Genomic DNA, 20,259 nt, shown 5'->3' with positions numbered 1-20,259 from the left:
AGAGACTTGCTCCAAACACGGACGTCCCCCAGCTCTCCCCCCCTCCCTGTTTTCCGTTAGGAACCCGGCGAGGAAATACATGCACTGGCTGAGAATCGCCCGCGCCAGGGCGCAACGCTACAAGGTGTAGGGAGAGTGTGCGGTGGGGCGAGAGGGGACCCAGGAGTCCCCGTGCTCGGAGCGCCGCGGGCGTCGGTTCTTCGTTCCTGCCCTCGGGGCGGACGGAGTGACCCCGGCCCCCACTTCCCGCCCCGACCATGGTAGTGTTCAATGGCCTTCTTAAGATCAAAATCTGCGAGGCCGTGAGCTTGAAGCCCACAGCCTGGTCGCTGCGCCATGCGGTGGGACCCCGGCCGCAGACTTTCCTTCTCGACCCCTACATCGCCCTCAACGTGGACGATTCGCGCATCGGCCAAACGGCCACCAAGCAGAAGACCAACAGCCCGGCCTGGCACGACGAGTTCGTCACCGATGTGTGTAACGGGCGCAAGATCGAGCTGGCCGTCTTCCACGATGCCCCCATCGGCTACGACGACTTCGTGGCCAACTGCACCATCCAGTTTGAGGAGCTGCTGCAGAACGGGAGCCGCCACTTCGAGGACTGGGTGAGTTGGGCGCCTCCTGGTCCAGGAGCCCGGCTCTGGGGTTCCGGGGGAAGACTCTTGGCCTTGGCTTTGGTCGTGGGGCGCGGGGTCTTAGTGCCATCTGAGGGGTGTGTGTGTATGTCTCAATTACTTTGGGGAAGCACAGTCCACTTCGTAGTTGGGAAGAAGCAGGCATTGGGGCAAGGAAGAAGAGACTTGGAAAGAGGGTAGGGCCCTCTACCCGCTCCAGACAGCGGGTGCTACAGGGAGCTCGCAAGCGGGGAGCCCCGAGCCGCGGGTGCTGAAGGTTGGCGGAGAACCCGGCGCCTTCCGCAGGCGCGCGGTGGGCTGGCTGTGTGTGATTGTGTGTGTGTGGGTTCCTCCGTCCTTGGAGAGGCACGTGGAGCCCTAGACTGAAGGCTTCTTGCACGTCCTGGCTTTGTCCTGCGTAGCACTGAGGAGCTGTTTTATCTTTCCCTCCGGGAGGAAGCTAGCTCGTTTCTATTCTGTTGCCTGGCACTTAGCTCATCTGCTGACATACGGGGAGAAAAATGTCTTCTCCTCTAGTCCCCTCCAGGGTCCCAGAAACATCGGCCGAGCTGGTTTTGCCCAATGCATTGCCTATCCATCCGGAACGAGGGTTGTATTCTACAAATGGTTCTGCTAGTGAGTAATTGGAAGTCAGTGCTTTGAATCCGACTTCAAGTTATATCGTTTCCCTGTTTTGATTTTCAAGACACTGTGCAATGAGATACTAAGTCTGAGACTGAGTTAATTGATTACATTGTCAAAATATTAGGGACTTGGAAACAGGCCTTGTGCACATACTATAAGCCAAATGCATTAAACCTTGGCATTCGGAGAAGCAGGGAGAAGCAACCTTGCTTTAGCTCTTTTTTAGAGGGAAGGTGTTCAATTAGGAAATGGATTTCTTTATTTTCAGATTTGTTACATGTTTCCACCAGGAGCAGGTGTGGCTCTGGGTATATATGTTTTCAGGGTTCTTTGGTCTACCCAAAAAGAGAGATATCTGATCCTCATGGAGAGGTGTTTAATTATTGAAAATGAATAACTTCATGATTGTCCTATGGTCAAAGGTTGCACATGAATCACCTTGGCATATTGCCTTACATATATATACATATACATATACGTACACCCATATATATACATATATAAATGTATATATATTTTAAGGATATGGAATTTTAGGGGAAAATAGGAAAAAGCCTCTTCCCTTTATGCTCACAGCTGTGATGTAGTCTGCCCGAAACCATGGTTACGGGGCTTACAGGGAAGCTCCAACAAACCACACCAAGTACAGCCCTAGAAGATTGTGGCTTACACTTTGGGAAGCAGGCAAACCTTTATGGAATCCCAAAGAACACAGTGCTATTCCATTCCATTCCAGTTCACCAGTAGCCCTTGCCACTGCCTCCCTCCCACCACTGGCGTTCCCACTCATTCCCCATTTCCTCTCCACACTGGCCTCCAGTCCTTTCACTCATGAAAGCGGTGCATGTCTGAGGGGGAGCTGAAGGTATAACTAATTTCAAAGCCAGATCTTAGCACCAAACACCTGTGGTTTTCAAGTTGTTGTTGTTTTAGAACGTGAAGGGGAAGAAAAAGCTATGACTATTGTAGTGAGGAGATGGGGCCTTTGCCTTGTATTCAGATGAAAGGGTTGGACAGTGAGGCAGAGGGCAGGTAGGGTGAACAGCAGGTCTGCTTTTATCCACACGCAGATGCTGGTTGGAGGGAAAGGTGTCTGAGTGTCTCTGATGATGCTTTGCTGGGGCCCACCCAAATCTTGGGCACATTGGGGCACCATCCCCACTTTGGAGCACGTCCAGTGAAATGTGCATTGGGCACTAGTCTTGTCTGGCTATCATTCTCTAAGGTACTCAAATTCACGTTGAACTTGGCCCTAGACCAGATCATCTGGTGCACAGGCAAGTTTCACAGACAAGGACGTTGAGTCCCGGAGCAGCTAAGTGGGTGCCTGAGGTCATGTGACAAGCAAAGGGGGCAGAGTTGGAAGGAGGGACCACACCTCCTATTGCTCATGGCTGGCCCAGTAGAGAACTGACCCCTCTGGCCTCCCAGTCTAATTTTCCTTGCAGAGTCATGTGCTGTGCCCCTGATGTTTTTATTGTACATGATAATTTAAACTGCTTTCAAAATCAGTGTATCTTTTGCCTTATAGCAAGTGTGAATTAGGTATGACAGGTATTGAATAGATTCAAAAACTTGAGATACAGAAAGGCCAAAGTCACAGGATGAATCCGGTAGTGGAGCTTGTTCTGTTTGCCCATTTGTGGTTGTTTCCACGAGGATTCTTTGGCCACTCTGGCTCTTCCAGACTGAGGGTGAGGATGCAGCAGCAGAGGTGACTGGCCCTTGGAAACAGACAAGCTGCAACTTGGATGGCTAAGGTCACCTTTCCCATTCCCGTCGGCCAGGGGACACCCACAGAATCACACCTTTGGGTAGAATTTCCTAGGCTCTGGCTTCTATGCTCTTCACCTGACAGTGATGAAGAGATGTGGCTGAGAAATCTGGCCTGGAGTAAGGAGATGCAGAGGGCATGCAACAGCCGCTTCTCTCATTGCTGTGGGACATTTCATTCAGCTACATGATGAATTCCCACGTAGTCACTGAGTTCCTGTTTTGTGCTCGGATCCAGCCAGGGACGTTTAGCTCTCTGGGTAATCCAGGAATAAAAGATACCATGGTTACTCTCAGGAGGCTTGGTTTCACTAGGGAAATGACACTGAATAGATCCATATAGACACTTAAGTAGCAATTATGTTATAAATGAGTGGTACCTTAAGTATGTTACAGGAGTTCCAAAAGGGAGTGTGCTGGGATGGCTGGAAGTATCTGGAGGTTCCTGGAAGGAGGCATGAATTGGGTGTGAAATGATGGGTAACATTTAAAGAGATATTTATAAGAGGAGACAGTGTTCCATGGGCACGGACACTCTGGAATAAAGGCAGAGAATGCATGTGGTCAGAGACACATGACTGAAACTGAGGGTGCCTGTCAGAAAGGACAAAGGCAAATTTGAGGTTTCCCAAATTTAAGACTTTTATCTGAGTGCTGCCTGTACTATTACATATTTACATAATATTTTTAAACATTGATGCTTTTATTTCCCACTGAAGCCCAGTATTCATGAAATCACAGGTTTGGATATTGTAGTTACAATTTTTCTTCATTTATATTAACATAAACATTGGGCCTCTAAAAGAAAAAGAAAAGTTTATCTCAGATGCCTCTTAAAATCATTAGTGCTACGGGGGCCACCCTCTGGAAACACTGGAGTGGGAGAAAGTTTAGAAAATTGAGGTGGATTCTAGAATGCTTAAAACCAGGCTGAAATCATTATTCTCCAGACCATGAGAGATGTATCAGTTATGATGACAAAAGGGATTGCTTTAAAGAAAGCTTATGACCGAGAGAGGGGAAGATTTCATTTGTGCTTGAAGCAGAATCCCATTAAATACTATTGCCATAGCTTGTTTCCCAAGAACTAGGTAATGATGCTACTCAGACTTTGGTGTGCAGAAGAATCACTGGTTGAGGGGCTTAAAAATATAGGTTCTCCTGCCCCACCTTCAGAGCTTTTCATTCTGTAATTTAGGACGAGTGCTGGGAATACTCATTTTTAACAAGATGTCCTGGAGATTCTGACCAGACCATACCTTAAGAAACACTGAATTAGAATAGAAATTGTGGGCAGGAGAAGTCTCCAGATAATTAATGTACCAAGATTTTGTACATAGAAATGTCCTGAGATTTTTGAATGGACTTTTATCATTCCTAAAGCAAGATTTAGAAGCAGGATTAGGTAGGCTAGAAGTATTGGGATTCCCATGAGAACCAGAGGCTGAATGGATGCTGGCTGGAGCAGTGCTTGCAGTTTAGGACAGATGATGGGGGAGCAGGGGGATGGCAGAGAGGGTGGGTGGAGCGTGCCACTACAGCTGGCTGGTGCTGTCACGCTCTGGAGTTTGCTCTTTGTCACCTCAGTAGTCTATATCCTTAGCCTCAGTTCTCTCCTGTTCTCCCCTTCCTGCCTCTGAAGATATCTTTGGTCGGTGTCACTCCCATGCTTCATCCTGTGGAAGAGGCACTCGTAACAGTGCTATAATGACAGAAAGTCATTGTCTGAGAGGTGGTGCGGCAGAGCACCTAAGGGCAGAGCGCTGGAGCCTGGCTGCTTGGGCTTCAATCTCACCTCTACCACCAAATACTTTCGAGACCTTTAGGGAGTGATTTAACCTGTGTTTCTGTTTCTTCCTCTGTAAAAAGTGGGGGTAGTACAAGTCCCTACCTGTAATGAAACGGGCTTGTCGTGGGGATAGAAGGAACACATAAAGTGCATAAGCCAATGCCTGGCCCTCAGTCAGGGCTCTGTGAATGTTTAACAACTATAGCTATCATTGTTATGTCCCCCTAAACCTACCATGGGGCTGGCCCTGGAGAAGGTTCTTTCCTGAGTTGATTATTATACAGGACCTAAGGAAGCCAGTTTTTCTTAGCCTCCAAAATGTTTTTCATTCGGGGAGTCTCATTTGGCAAGGAATGGGACTCTAGTGTTTCTGTTTCATTTTTCCAAAGTAGCGCATTGACAGGGCTTCTCAAAATTATCCCACCCTGCTGACCCTGGGGGATAGGCTGATGCCCCTTTTGGAGAGGTTAGGCTTGGGGGGCTGGCGTTCCCCCTGGGCCCCAAAGCCCTTGGGGAGAGTCTTACAATGCAAAAGCCAAACAGAGGGGCCTAGTGGTTCAGATGATGGTGCCCTGGGCAGAGCCTGAGGACACGTGTTCCAGTGAAACTACCCTAGCTGAGTCTGTTCTGCTGGTGGCCTGAGCACGTGTTGATATATGCTGCCTAAAGGCCCATCTCCTCTGTCTTCAGGACTCTTGTAAGGCAATCTTTCGGAGGATTTCTGAAAACTTCTATTATCATTTAAATAGAGTGAGGTGGGATGGTCTGGAAAGGGGCTCCGAAGCCCTGGGAGGGGTCCACACCCACTTTGTGGGCACCTGTGCCTTGAATTCATCCCCCAGCACCTGAGGTTCCAGATCTCTCCCTGCTCTACTTCCTACTGACTCATATAATACTTACCACCTAATTAAATATTGCTCCCCACGGCACATAATTACTTATTTAACAACTACCCTAAGAGTTGATTCTTGACCCAGTGCTATCATAGGGAGCTGCTTGACTTCGGGTGCCCGAAGTTAAAGGGCCTCGAGCCTCATGGGCTGTCAGGCCTTGTCTGTCTGTCCTGTTCCTCTTTCTCTGTCTTTGACCAGCAACAGATCTAGTGAATATTTAAGACCATCAGCTCCCTAACTCCTCAGTGGGCCCCTCACCCTGAATCTGTGAGCTCTAACTGCAGGATGCCTGGACCCGTCACTAGTTGTGTGTCTTTGGGTACGTGACTTAGGCTCTTTAAGTCTGTTTCTATGTTTGTAAAATGGGAATATAATAGTTCTTACCTCTTAGGGTTGCTGTGAGAAATAAGGGAATCTATGTAAAGTTCTTAGCAAGGGGCCAGGCTACAGTACATTCTAACAATTTTTTATTAATATTTGAAGGGTTATGTGCATGCATTCATAGTTTTAGAATCTTAAATCAGAACATATTGTCCGGTGAAAGATACTTTTCTCTTTGATTTGTGAATGTATTTATATGAGAAGTCTCACATTTTCTAAAAATAAAGTTGATTTAGTTACACTTAACAATTGCCTTTTTGGAAATATTAGAATTACTTGAAATGAGATTGTTTCGGAAAGTCTAGAACTGTGACCACTGGAGTCAAAGGTTAATTATTTATTGAAGCATATGAGTAATTGGAAATAAGAATATTTGGGAGCTGCTCTTTTGGTTTTGCTGTACCAATTTCGTCTAGTTTCATGGGTTTAAATACATTCTCAGTGCTGTTGACTCTAAATTCCTAATTCCAGCCCATACCTGCTCTTGAGACTCAGAACTCATATATGCGACTGCCTTCTTGTCATGGCCATATGATGGTATAAAGGGCATCTCAAACTCAATTATGTCCCAACCTGATGTCCCCCCTCCCCAGTTTAAGCCTCTCGTAGTTTTCCCCATCTCAAGAAATGGCCACTCCATCCTTCCAATTGCCCAGGCCATTCTTGACGCCTCTCATTCTCATGCACCCCGCCCCATATGCAGTCCCCCAGCAACATCTCTTGTCTCTGCCTTCAAAATATGTCCCAAATCTGATCAGCTTTCCATACCTCTGCTGACGCCACTCTGGCCCAAGTCCAAGTCATCTCATGCCTGGATTATTTCAACAGCCTCCTAAGTGGTACCCCCTGCCCCAACTTCATCAGATCATGTCACTCTGCTCACAAACCTCTCAGAGTAAAAACCCTTATCACCATATGTAAGGCCACCATGGTCAGGCCTCCTGTTATGACCTCTCTGACCCCATGGCCCAGTACTCCTCACCGTTCAGTCCTCTCCCAGTCATATTGACCCACTTGACACCCTTATACTTACTCACTGTGTTCCTGCCTCAGTCTTTGCACCTGCTATTCCATCTTTCTAGAATATTCCTTCCTCAGATACCCTCATGGTTCAAGTCTTTACTCAAATGTTACATTCTCAGTAAGGCCTTTTCTGACAATCCTGTCTAAAATTTTACTCTTCTCCTTGAAACTTTATATGCTCCTTTCCTGCTTTATTTTTGCTTTTTAGCTCTTATCTACCTAATATATTATATAGTTTTCTTATTTGTCTTCATCTCCAGCACCAGAACAGAGGTTCAATAAATGTGGAGGTTTTTGTTCACTGCTCTATTCTTGGTACTCAAAACAATTCCTGGCACACTGTTGCATTAAAGAATGAATTTAGCCAAACAAAGGTGTATTCCCCTAGCACCCTCTGTGGTCTAGCACTGTGGTAGATACTGGGGGCTTGATAAAACAAAAGTGGTGTATGGTATCATTCCTGCCTCTGAGGAGTAGGAAGGCTAGCTGGGAAGACCAGTAAGATAAGCAGTTGAGTGAATTCCTTAAACGATCTTTCTGTATGGTTGAAAGAAGGATAAGGCAGAAGAAAAGGATATATTATTTTATAAAAATCTATGGGATCCTTGAAGATGTTTTTATGAGAGAATGCTGTATTATTTCCATGAGGCAATTTGCACCAAGCTGAAGCATCTCCATCAAGTCTGAGGTTTCTTTATTTTTTATTTTTTTCCAGCCTACTGAGATATAATTGACAAATAAAAATTATATACATTTAGGGTGTACAGTGTGATGATTTACTATACATATACATTGTAAAAAATTATATATGTATATATATATATATATACACAGACAGACATATATATGTATATTCTTTTTCAGATTCTTTTCCATTACAGGTTATTACAAGATATTGAATATTATTTCCTGTGCTATACAGCAGGTCCTTGTCAAACCATTTTTAAGGGTGGAAGCTGTCACAAAAAATTAAAGTTCCAAAAAGTATGCAGTTTCCTCAAAAAACTAAAAATAGAGTTGCCATATGATCCAGCAATCCCACTCCTGGGCATATATCTGGACAAAACTATAATTCAAAAAGACACCTGCACCCCTATGTTCATAGCAGCACTGTTCACAATAGCCAAGACATGGAAACAACCTAAATGTCTATCGGCAGATGAATGGATAAAGAAGATGTGGTACATATATATAACGGAGTACTACAGCCATAAAAAGAGAGTGAAATAATGCCATTTGCAGCAACATGGATGGAACTAGAGATTATCATAGTAAGTGAAGTAAGTCAGACAGAGAAAGACAAATACCATGTGATATCACTTATATGTGGAATCTAAAATATGACACAAAAGAACTTATCTGTGAAACAGAAACAGACTCACAGACATAGAGAACAGACTTGTGGTTGTCAAGGGGGAGGGGAGGTGGGAGAGGCATGGATTGGGAGTTTGGGATTAGTAGATACAAGCTACTATATATAGAATGGGTAAACAACAAGGTTCTACTATATAGCACAGGGAACTATATTCAATATCCTGTGATAAACCATAATGGAAAAGAATATGAAAAAGAATGTATATATATGTATAACTGAGTCACTTTGCTGTACAGCAGAAATCAACACAACATTGTAAATCAACTATACTTCAATAAAATAAATTTAAAATAAAAAAAATAAAGGCTACAAATGCTGTATAACTATTACAGAGCAAAATGATTGTCTGAGGTTTCTGAAAGAGGGAACTGTATACCCTGTGGGTGCTCAGGGCCCATGCAAGGTGCTGTGATAGGGGGAGAAGGAAAAGGCCCACTTGTCTTCCCTTTGCAGAGTTTAAAACTAAGTTTAAATTCTCATAAGGGCTTTAGATACAACACCCTTTGTAATTGGCAGCAACAAGAAGTGAAATTTTACATTCCAGCACCTGAACTCACAGAGCTCATTGAAGCACAGGCAGACAAAGCTTCCAGGGGTTTCACTTAGTTGAAAAGAACTCTGGAGCAGGCCTGCAGTATTTAACATAAATAAAAGCTACACTTGGCAAAACATTATATTTCTCTTCAGGTCCCTCTGGGTATATATGGGCTTGTTAAGTAATTACAATCTATTATAATGCTAATTAGCAGGCTGCACCTGTTTGAAATCTAATTTTCTGGCAGAAACCATGCAAAGTGGGCAAAACTCTGCACTGTGCTGGGAGAACGGGAAGGACAGGGACGGACTGTTGTCCTTGTACCTGGCCGACCTCTAAACAGAATGGAAACTCCAGACAGAATACGATTGAGCTCTGTAGTATCTATTGCCTGGGAGGAGGAGGGGCACAAGCCTGTCAGCAGATCCAGGTTCAGGAATGAGGACCTCCCCCCATCCCCCGTCCTGGTCCCCTCTACCTCACCTTGAAGTCTCAGAGAGTTAGTTTTGAAGCTAGTGAAAAGTCACTTTCATTTGCCAGCAAGGAATAAACTCATTGAGCTACTGACCCAGCTTCAAGGTGTAATCAGGTTCAAGAAGGGTTTAGCAGGTGCATCTATGATTAATTATTGATGAGAAAATTGACTTGGAGTTTGCTTATGTCCTTCTTGAATAGATTTGTTTGTTTTTTTCAGACTAGAGCAACTCTTGGTGTCCATTGTCTTTCTGTAGCCAGATGTAAGCATCTTGTTTTCTTTTTTAAAATAAATTCTGGGTTTATTTATATATTAGGAAAAAAAAACTTTTTTTTTTTTACATCAGTCATGGAGTCACAGAAAAATTGAGAAGAGATACAGAGATTTCCCATACACCCCCTATGTATGCATATGACCCCTCATTATCAGCATCTCCCACCAGAGGTATATTTGTTACAACTGATGAACCTATACCATGATCAAAATCACCCACTGTCCATAGTTTACATTAGGGTTTGCTCTTGGTGTTGTACATTCTGTGTTTGGACAAATGTGTAATAACATATATCCATCATGCTAGTATTATATGAAGCAGTTTCACTGCCCTAAAAATTCTCAGATGTAAGCATCTTGTGAGCAGACGTGTCTTCAACGCCAGTCAGAGTATGAGCCACTCAGAAGGTGCATGTAACCTACTCACTCATCCGTGGGCTGAGTAAAAGGTTGCCTCTTTGGAGTCTGTCTTGTAGAATCTCAAATAGGCAGCCCTCTTTCATCAGACTAACTTAGCTTCTGCCCCTCTTAGAAGTTCATCATCCAGTACAGTGCTGAAAAGAAGGATGGTGGAACCCACAAAAGATTCTAACCAGTGGACAAAGAGGAGTCTTCGTTTATCGTTCCAGCCATCCTTTCAGCCATTTAGTGAATATTCACTGAATACCTTATATGCCAGGCACCATGCTAGAAGCTGGTCCCCGATCTCATGGAGTGTATAGTCTAGTAGGAGACACAATATTAATCAAGGAATAACACAAATGTCCTGCTATGTAAAATTACAGCTAAGAAGGAGAGCTCTTCACAAAACTTTCAGAGCCTGGGGACACCTAGACCTCACCTCTTCAGAGTTGGATTGGCTAATGCCTTTTTCTTTCCCTGAAAAATTTGTTGAATGGTGAGTCAGGTGACTTCTATTACCAAGTGGCATTGGACCTTAAATTCCACATCTGTGAAAGCAGGAGTTTGCACAGTCTAGAGACTTAGTAAGGCCTGTGTGAACAATGATCCTGACTTGGCTGTCTGCATTTGGGGCCTTGACTGTGCTCAACCTAGCACTTGATAGTATTTTATCTTTATTGTTCTCCATGTAGCTAAGTCTTGTCTCCCCTGAGAAACTTCCAGCTTCTGCCTTTTCCCCTCCTCATCCTTCTTTGTTGTTGTGATCAAAATCACAAAGGTATTTTTGAAAGCTCACTTCTTTGCCTAGTGTTCAAGGCCCACAAAAATACATTTATTTTTTAAATGGAGCCCTCTCTCTGTATCCTTGAGCCATTCAAAGGATATTCTAAAAACAAACAAGCAAGCAGAATTTCTAGAATACAGGGTCTGTGAATCCATCTCTCTACCTTCCAGACTGATGATTACCTAAATTGTTTTGGGCAGCTGATCGAATCATCAATCAGCCAGCAAGGATGGAGCATGTGATCGACCAGTATTTGCCAGCATATCTTTCAAATATTTTCAGGTTGCTGTGATCAAAGAGTTTGGGAAATGTTACAGAGTCAAATGTACATTAGTATATTAGACTCCAAGATGGCCTGTAGTAAAGGGACTTGTATAACTCTGTATGTAACCACTTATTTCCAAAATTATTTTTGTCATAGAATGCTCTTATTTGTTAAAAACTATAAGCACCATAGAGCTAGTGTTTTGTGGACATATTTTGAAAAATATTATAATTAGAAAAAAGAAGGAATGGACTTTCCTCAAGTGGGCCACTTGGGGGTTCGAAGGTAACGCCCTTTTATGAAAGTGAACTCGAGGAACTGTGGGAATTCACAGGAGGGGGGATTACTGTGGGTTCTGACAGTTGGCAGAGGCTTCTTGGTAAGATTTGGAGCCAGTCCTTGTAGAAAATGGAATCTGAATAGACAGGGAAGGGAGGCTCTAAGTTGAAAGGAGAGCATAAAGAATATTGGACTGGCAGTTTCTAGCATTTTGGGTTATGAGGGCAGTCAGGAAATCAGTGAGATTAAAGTAAGAATGCATTCCAGAAATAATTGCTTCAGTAAAAAAACACACACAAAAAACCCCCCATGGAATAAGATATCCAAAGAAAGGGAACAGTGAGTAGCATGGGGTATTCATTCATTAATCTATCCATCCGTCTAGCCGGCCAGCCAACTAGCCAGCCAGCCATTCAACAAATATATATTGAATACTTTCTATGTTCTAGGAATTTTGCTCAGAGCACAGTGTTGAACAAAATCACTCATGATATATTGAACTCTTTATTAGCAAGGAAATCTGTCCTGAGGGCTAACCTCAATCTCTCATCCTGTATTTCCAGTTAATTTTCCTTTGTTTATTTCTTGATAGGCCTAATAGAGATGGAGAATAGCTTTGTAGCATCCTTCATGTAATTGAGTAGTGGCTTGTCCAAATTCATGAACATAAAAAAAATTGTGTGGGCTTTGGAGTCAGTCCATCCTGGGTTGAATTCTGGTTTATCAGTTTTGACTGCATGATCTTGGGCAAATTATTTAACTTATATCTGTACCAGTCTCTTATCTATAAAGCGGAATAAGAGCTATCGTGTAGAGTTATTGTAGTATTAGATGAGAAATGTAAAAGTGCCCAGCTTCTAGCAAGTTTAAAAAAAAATGGTAGTTAATTATTATTGGGAAATATCTGCAATTAATATTTATTACTAGATACAGGTAAAATTGTGCTTTGTCTGAAGATTTTGTTCAGTAATTCCCAGCTAAGGAGTCTTAAGCCAAACCTTCTTCAGTCCCTACTTCCCTCCCTCCCTGAAATGAGCTAGCAACAGGAATTCAGGGTTTGCTAATTCCAAGTGTGCAGAACTAGGATCCCACACTTAGCTCTTCTTAGGTGACCCCTTGGGGTGGGAGGTACAGGGAACATAGATGACCTGCCCTTGGGCTCTCTTTGGTCCTGATGGACAGATCTTCCCAACAAATTGCTCCCTCTTGCCTTTTTAAAAAGCAGAGACAGTGTTGCATTTTGACCTGAACAACACCTGTATCAGTTTGTGAGCCTAAAGTGGTAACAGGTTTGAGGGTTTTTTAACAGCCCAGTTTGCTGTGGTCTAGGTGTATGTCCCATTTCTCTGGGCCGAAGCATCTGACTTCATTTCCCTACTATGTGTGTCTTCTGTAAGCCCAGCCTCCAATGCAGTGCATGCCGATCGCTCTGTTGTCCTAGCCGAAATGCTGGCAGCACCCAAAGCCACTCCATTTAGAGAGTAGGACTTTGCTTTTGACCCAGACACTGGAATTGCTAAGGAGTACCAAGAATTGAAGAATAGCCAGTCTTTTGAAAAGATTACTGTGTACTCATAAGGAACTATACATTTACTTGTTAATTTTCTGTTAAGACCCTTGGTCTTTCAGCTCAGATTTCATTTTAGATAATTTATATTGAAATAAGAAAAATAAGTGTGGCAGATAGCTCATCTCCCCTTCTTTATGGGTCAGTTCTCAGAAACTGCCTTTTCTTCTCTTCAGCCATAAAAGTCCTTTTCTTCCTTCAAATCCTTCTTCAGACTTCACCCAGGAGCAGCAGGTCTGGTTCTTTTGTAGCTTTATGACTTTGTGAAAATTCACTTAACATCCTCAGACTTTGGTTTCCTAGTTTATGAAAAGCATTAGTACTATTTTTCATTTTAGAGAAGACTATCTCATTTAAGTTACAGGTGCCTTAGTACTAATTCAGGACGACAGCTTTAGAACTGGTTTTCGTATCTTTATTAGTCTGGTTCTCCGGAATCCAGAGGATTTGTGCAAGATTTGTATGGTAGCACTAAATCCCATTTCTGGGTGCTCAGAACCAAGGATAGTCTCCCCCCACCCCAGGAGCTTATAGGATAGAGTCCAGCCCCATCATCCTGCCAGACATTCAGGGCCCTGCGTGGCTTGCCCCCTGCCCCGTTTAGCGGATCCCACATCTTCTGCGCTCGGAACCTCCTCCACGAGGGCTTGTTCCTGTCCTCTGCGCCCAGTGTTTCCTTGTGCTCTGATCCCCCATGTCCGTCTTCCTGGGATAGTCTTGCCACCCAACCAAGTCTCGTCCTTTTTGGGCCATCATTCCTAGAACTCTTCAGGCTACTGCTCTTTTGGCCTTTGGAATCCTGGTGCCGTTTCCCTCTGTGCCCTCCATTTACAAGTATTGCTGTCTGGTGTTGACGACCCCATACCCTCTGTCTCTGTTCTCTCACAGAGGCAGCAAACGTCTCTGAGAGGAAAAACTCGTGCCATTTTGTGCTAACACTTGGCATATTGCCTTGAACATAATAGATACTTGCTGGGCCAAAAAATTTTAACGTTAAATACGTTAAATAGATTTACCTAAAAAAAAGATGTCCTTTAGATGTTTGTTCTGGGATGTTCTCCTTCCTTCTATGACAGAAAAGAATGTCATATTTTAAAAATTACACGCACACACATCTGTATGTGCTTTAAGAAAGAAAAAGGCAAGAGAGAGTGCTGATACATGGGGAGGATTTTTATCTTTTACTTTTACTTCAGCATTTTTTAAAAAATTAATAAACTTTATTTTCTAGAGCAGTTTTAGGTTTATAGAAAAATTGAACAGGCAGTACAGAGAGTCCCATAAACTCCCTCTGTCCCCCCCACCCCAGGTTTCCCCTATTATTTTATATATATTTTGACTTTTAAAAAAGCAGGGGAAAGATGCAACACAGCCACTGCAAATTGAGGCAGGTGGTGTCATGGTTAAATGCAGAGGCTTTGCATTAGAGGGAGGTGGGTTCCAATCCTGGTTGTACCACTGAACCAGCTGTGTGACCTTTTGACAAACTGGGTAACTACTCTGAGCCTTCATTTCTTCATCCGTAAAACAAGGGTCAGTAATATCTACCTATTACTATTGTGTTGTTTGGAATAAATAATATAATGCATAGAAAGTGCTTAGAAAACTGCTTGTCACATAATAATCACTTTAAAATGTTAGCTATTATTATTATTCTAATTCTATTGTAAAAAATAAATTGTAGATTATGTAGTTTGGGACTTACGATGTCAGAGTCCATTTGATTTGATTTTGTATGTTGGAGGGTGACTTGGGCTTGGGGGTTGCTTTTTGTCTGAGGGCCGTGTCTCCGATAGATAGTACTTCTTGTTGTAATGAGTGACATAGGAAATGACTGTGGTTTGCTGAGTTTGTATTTGCTGTCTGCGTCAGGCATTTATAGACCAGCATACATTCACAGAGTGCTGTGTTCACAGTGGCCTGTTTATTCTTTATCAACTCAGCTCCGCTGCTAATGAGCTGTGTGACCTTGGGGAAGAAATGTAACCTCTCTGATCTTCAGTTTCCTCTACTGTAAAATAGGAATAGTCATATTGGCTTTGCCTACCTCATGGGGTTGAAAGACTCATTTACTATACCTCTGAAAAATGAAATATGTCACACACATGTTAAGCAGCGATGATGAACCACTTTGGGATTTGGGGGAGGGGTGTGGCATTTTCATGTGAAGTTTACAGATGGGAAAATTGAGGATAGAGGTTGTTCCCTGGCAGGGACTAGAGTGGATCTTATCTCCCCAAAGTCCCTGATAAAACTGAGCGGTGAGCAGCATTTGGGTTTCTGAGCCAAACAGTCTGCCTTACCCTCACATTTTTAGGGCTGAGGATTTAAAATTGATCTGCGGGCTTTGTTTCTAGGAAACCAGTGTCTTAGAAGCCCACCCCCACAAGCAAGAGAGCATGTCTCTTTCTCCTTGCTTCCTTATCCCTTCTTGGCTCTTTAAATTTTTGTCTTTATCACTGCTTATCATATGACTGGGCACAGACAACCGAACACCAACTATTTTAAGGGGAAAAGGGGAGGAAGACAGATAAGACAGTGATTCAGAAATGAGCAGGAAAGTGCAGTCATGTGGTCGTCCCCTGTGGGTGGGATGTACAGCAGTTTTTGAGACTGAGAAGGCCTCCTGAGTGCCTGGAGAGTAAATTAGGCCTGTCGTGAATGTGTTTTAAAGCCCTTCCCTGTGCTGGGAGAGATTCAGGGCCCAGATGGAGCACACGATCCACAAGTCATGCCCTCCTGCCCTGCTCTGTGCCTGGGGCGTGCTAGGTGCAGTGGAGGCTCCAAAGGACAGGCCTTGGCGCCTGTCCCCTGGGAATAGGAAAGGGCGAAGCGATGCCCACTTGAAAAGACTGCTCACATCAGTTTCAGAGTGAGAGGAAACTGGGTCTTGTCCGAACCTGTTGGTGAAGGTATAAATTAGTGAAGCCTTTTTTTAGAGAACAGCCTGGCTGGTAGTATCTGTAAAAACTAAAATGTATATAATCCAGATAAAAATGTTTATAATTAATTCCATTGTTAGTTATCAATCATATGGATATGTTACACTGATACTATTTGAGATCCAAACCATCGCTTGTCCCTGATGGCTGAAGGGGTGGCCCTGTGGGAGCCCACATACCGTTAAGACTGCCATGTGACTTCTCTGATGGAATTGGGATTTTAGACAAGTGAGCATCATTTGACCCTTTCAAATTTAAGTCGATTAAGAACTTTCAGAACTTTCGTCTATTTTTTTGTAGGAGGATCTGTTTTTCTTTTTGATGGGGAAAGACATGAGAAAAGAGAATAAGGGTACATCTTGTTGAGTTTTTCAAACCATGGGTCAGGGCCAATCCACTGAGGTCATGAGATCAATTAGGTGGCTCTCAAACAGCGATTTTAGATATGGAAATAGAATAGAACAATGTCAAAATGACCAGAATGCATCGCAGGCAGTAAGCGTAAATATTACTTTAGAAAACGTCTGCTTCTGTTTTATGTGAGTATTATTTATATGATGATCTTAATTCTCACTGTGGGTCCCAGTAAAAATTTTTAAAAATTTGAGAAACATTGACGTAGAACACAATTTCTAATTTAACAGACTTTTGATGAGTACCAGTAAGAGGGAGATAAGAAAGGAAAGAAGATAGGGTTCCCTGCATTCAATAAACTTCCAGTTGGACTTCCCTGGTGGCGCAGTGGTTAAGAATCCACCTGCCAGTGCAGGGGACAAGGGTTGGATCCCTGGTCGGGGAAGATCCCACATGCCGCGGAGCAACTACTGAGCCTGTGTGCCACAACTACTGAAGCCTGTGCACCCTAGAGCCCACGTGCCACAACTACTGAGCCCACATGCTGCAGCTACTGAAGCCCGCGAGCCTAGAGCCCGTGCTCCACAACAAGAGAAACCACTGCAATGAGAAGCACACGCACTGCAACGAAGCCCCGACACAGCCAAAAAAAAAGTAAGCTTCCAATTTCTTCACCCCCAAAATTCCATAAAGGTGGTGGCTTTTGAAGAATGGGTGGGATAGACTGCTTCTGGAAAACCTGCCTGAGTCTTCCTTAGTGAACAAGTTCACAACAATGTAGGATGCAAAAGTGACCTGATGAACTGAAATACCTTATATTCTCCAAGAGCCCCCATCTCCTGACACCCCTGCAAATGGCATTCAGTATCAGATAGTGGTGCATCATGTGTTGAACTATCCGAAGTTCAAGGTTAGAGAGCTCAGTTCATGCCCTGTGATGTGTGGTGGGTTTCTCCAGCACTAGCTACACTTCAGCCAGCACAGGATAGTTTTGCACTTTTTCATCAGGAATGTGGTGTCTTTGGAAAATAATGTGTTTTGACCTCACCCCTCATGGCACCGCACAAGGTTAATACATTTGTTCAAAAACCTGTACTGTTTCTCTTGATTTTCCCATCAAACTTGTATGGTAGTAAATAGATGTTCTCCCTCTTAATGCGACATTTGAGGACAACAAGACCCAGGGAAGTTAAATGATGAATTGGAGGCTGGGGCAGATGAATGCGGACCTGGGTCTCTTGGTTTTTAGGCTGAGGCTATTTACTGCACAGGTACAGGTATATAGTCTCCCAAACACACTGACCTAGGGGACCCAGGGCCTGGTCCAGAAGGTATTGATATCAATACCATTATACATTTAATATTGTTATATATTTGTACATTTAAGCTGTATTCAAAAGGCATTCAGATGAATCAAAATTCCTTCCTACCTTTCTCTTTCCCTCCTCTTGCTTCTCTCTCTCTCTGTCTCTTAGGAATGATCAGATGGAGGAGAGGTCCATGGAACATTTTCCCTCCAGCTGAAATTATGCAAAAACTGCTATTTAATAAGAGATATTCACTTAACGCTTATGTATAGATGGAAAACTCTAAGAGCTCAGAACGTAGGTGATTTGATCAAAGTAAAACTCCAGTAGAGACAGAAAATATGAGAAAACAGGTTTCCTCATTCCTATCAAGGTGATTGTATAGCTATACCACATTGGATCCAACCATCATCCACCTACCAGGCTTCCATCATCCATCATTTTCCATCCATCCCATTTATTGGTCATAAGTTAATGTCAATACCATGTGTCTAGAACTTTTAGTAAGGGAGGTTGATTTATTTATCTTTTCAGTTTGCTCTTCAGCTGTTGACTGGGGCAGATGATCAGACCACCTTTGGGCTGACGAAAGTTGAAACTTGCCTGTTTGATGAGATGACCATTTGCCTGTCTCTCTGGGGTTGGTCTTTACATGTCAAGGGGATGGTAAAAACTGTGATGAGGGGTAATTTAAAAAAAATAAGTTCCCTTTTTCTTCCCCCAACTTCCAGAATTCTCTAGAGTGTCAGGATGCATTGATTTTGTAATTCAGCCTACTGTACTGACAAGATCCTTCCTTTCAAGTTGGAGTAGGGTTTCCCAAAATGTGTTCTGCAGAATAAAAGAAGTTAATAGATCATATACGTTCAAAAAAGGAATGCTTTTTGTGTGTGTCAAGTAGATTTGGCAAACAATGGATTAAATAAAGCAAAAAACTTATTGTAGGACTTTTCAGAGCCTTTAATATGCTGATTTCCGTTAGTCTTCAGGATGGCAATTGAGTGAATGGTGTTCCCAAACTCATTTGGCCATACAACACTGTTTTGGGGACAGTCCTTATATATCTTGAAGTAGTATCATTTAGGAAGTACTATCTGAGAATCTGGCCTTTACCATATAAAGCAAATACTACATATTTGGGGCTGTTAACCAAGGGAGACTGATGTGGTGAGCAGGAAGGGATCATTATTAGTTTCTGTTAATCTTTTAATCATTAAGTTTAAACCTTTTTTTTTTTACATCTTTATTGGAGTATAATTGCTTTACAGTGGTGTGTTAGTTTCTGCTTTATAACAAAGTGAATCAGCTATACACATACATACGTTCCCATATCCCCTCCCTCTTGCATCTCCCTCCCTCCCACCCTCCCTATCCCACCCCTCTAGGTGGTCACAAAGCACTGAGCTGATCTCCCTGTGCTATGCGGCTGCTTCCTACTAGCTATCTATTTTACGTTTGGTAGTGTATATATGTCCATGCCACTGTCTCACTTTGTCACAGCTTACCCTTCCCCCTCCCCATATCCTCAAGTCCATTCTCTAGTAGGTCTGTGTCTTTATTCCCATCTTACCCCTAGGTTCTTCATGACATTTTTTTTTCATAGATTCCATATATATGTGTTAGCATATGGTATTTGTCTTTCTCTTTCTGACTTACTTCACTCTGTATGACAGACTCTAGGTCCATCCACCTCACTACAAATAACTCAATTTCGTTTCTTTTTATGGCTGAGTAATATTCCATTGTATATATGTGCCACATCTTCTTTATCCTTTCATCTGTCAACAGGCACCTAGGTTGCTGTGGTGAGCAGGAAGGGATAATTATTAGTTTCCGTTAATCTTTTAATCATTAAGTCTAAACCTTTGTTTTTTAAAAATAGGATCCCAAGTGTTGTTTATGGGCCTCTGACCCTAAAGGGAGAGAAGCTGAGGCTGGACAGTTGTTTTTATATGAAAAAAGGAGTGCAAATAGGGCTCTTATTAGTAGGATTTTCTACATGATATTCTAGTAGTTCATCGTTGCTCTGTCTTTAGCCAGTGACATTATAAAGCAGTCGCCAAGCTAATGTTATGGTTCCTGGGATCATTCATATAGAGTTACATGGACTGAGGTCAGAGGCCCATGGTTCCTTCTCCTTCCTGATTCAGGTCAGGCTGAATAGTATCCAAGTGCAATTTAACTCTTGCTCCTTCTCTTCAGAAATCACTTGTTACTGGGTTATTGCTACCAATCAACTCTATTGTGGAGGCATGTTTTAATATTTCATTTCCTTGTGTTTATTAGAAAAGATTGGGGGAAAGCTACATGCAAAGATCTGAGTGTGATCGTGGGAGCTGACCTGCAGTTAAAAAACGTGAGGGAGGGCCTTCCCTGGTGGCGCAGTGGTTGAGAGTCCGCCTGCCGATGCAGGGGACGCAGGTTCGTGCCCCGGTCCGGGAAGATCCCACATGCCACGGAGCGGCTGGGCCCATGAGCCATAGCCGCTGAGCCTGCGCGTCCGGAGCCTGTGCTCCACAACGGGAGAGGCCACAACAGTGAGAGGCCCGTGTACCGCCAAAAAAAACCACAAAAAAAACCCTG

At 43.2% G+C, this 20,259-nt stretch overlaps 1 protein-coding gene across 1 annotated transcript in view; it reads left to right on the top strand.

The window, feature by feature from the left end:
• Positions 1–257: 257 nt before the first annotated feature.
• The window catches only part of PRKCE (protein kinase C epsilon), a gene marked incomplete at its 5' end in the record, with an annotated part of 524,615 nt that continues 504,613 nt past the window's right edge, over positions 258–20,259 (top strand). The window contains one exon of the mRNA XM_079721543.1: positions 258–605. Within this exon, the coding sequence (XP_079577669.1) occupies positions 258–605 (348 nt within the window). The remainder of the gene's footprint in view (positions 606–20,259) is intronic.

The sequence above is a fragment of the Hyperoodon ampullatus genome (assembly GCF_949752795.1).
Source record: "Hyperoodon ampullatus genome assembly, chromosome: 15".
NCBI classification, from domain to species: Eukaryota; Metazoa; Chordata; class Mammalia; order Artiodactyla; family Ziphiidae; genus Hyperoodon; species Hyperoodon ampullatus.
This window is presented reverse-complemented; position numbering and strand designations above follow the sequence as displayed.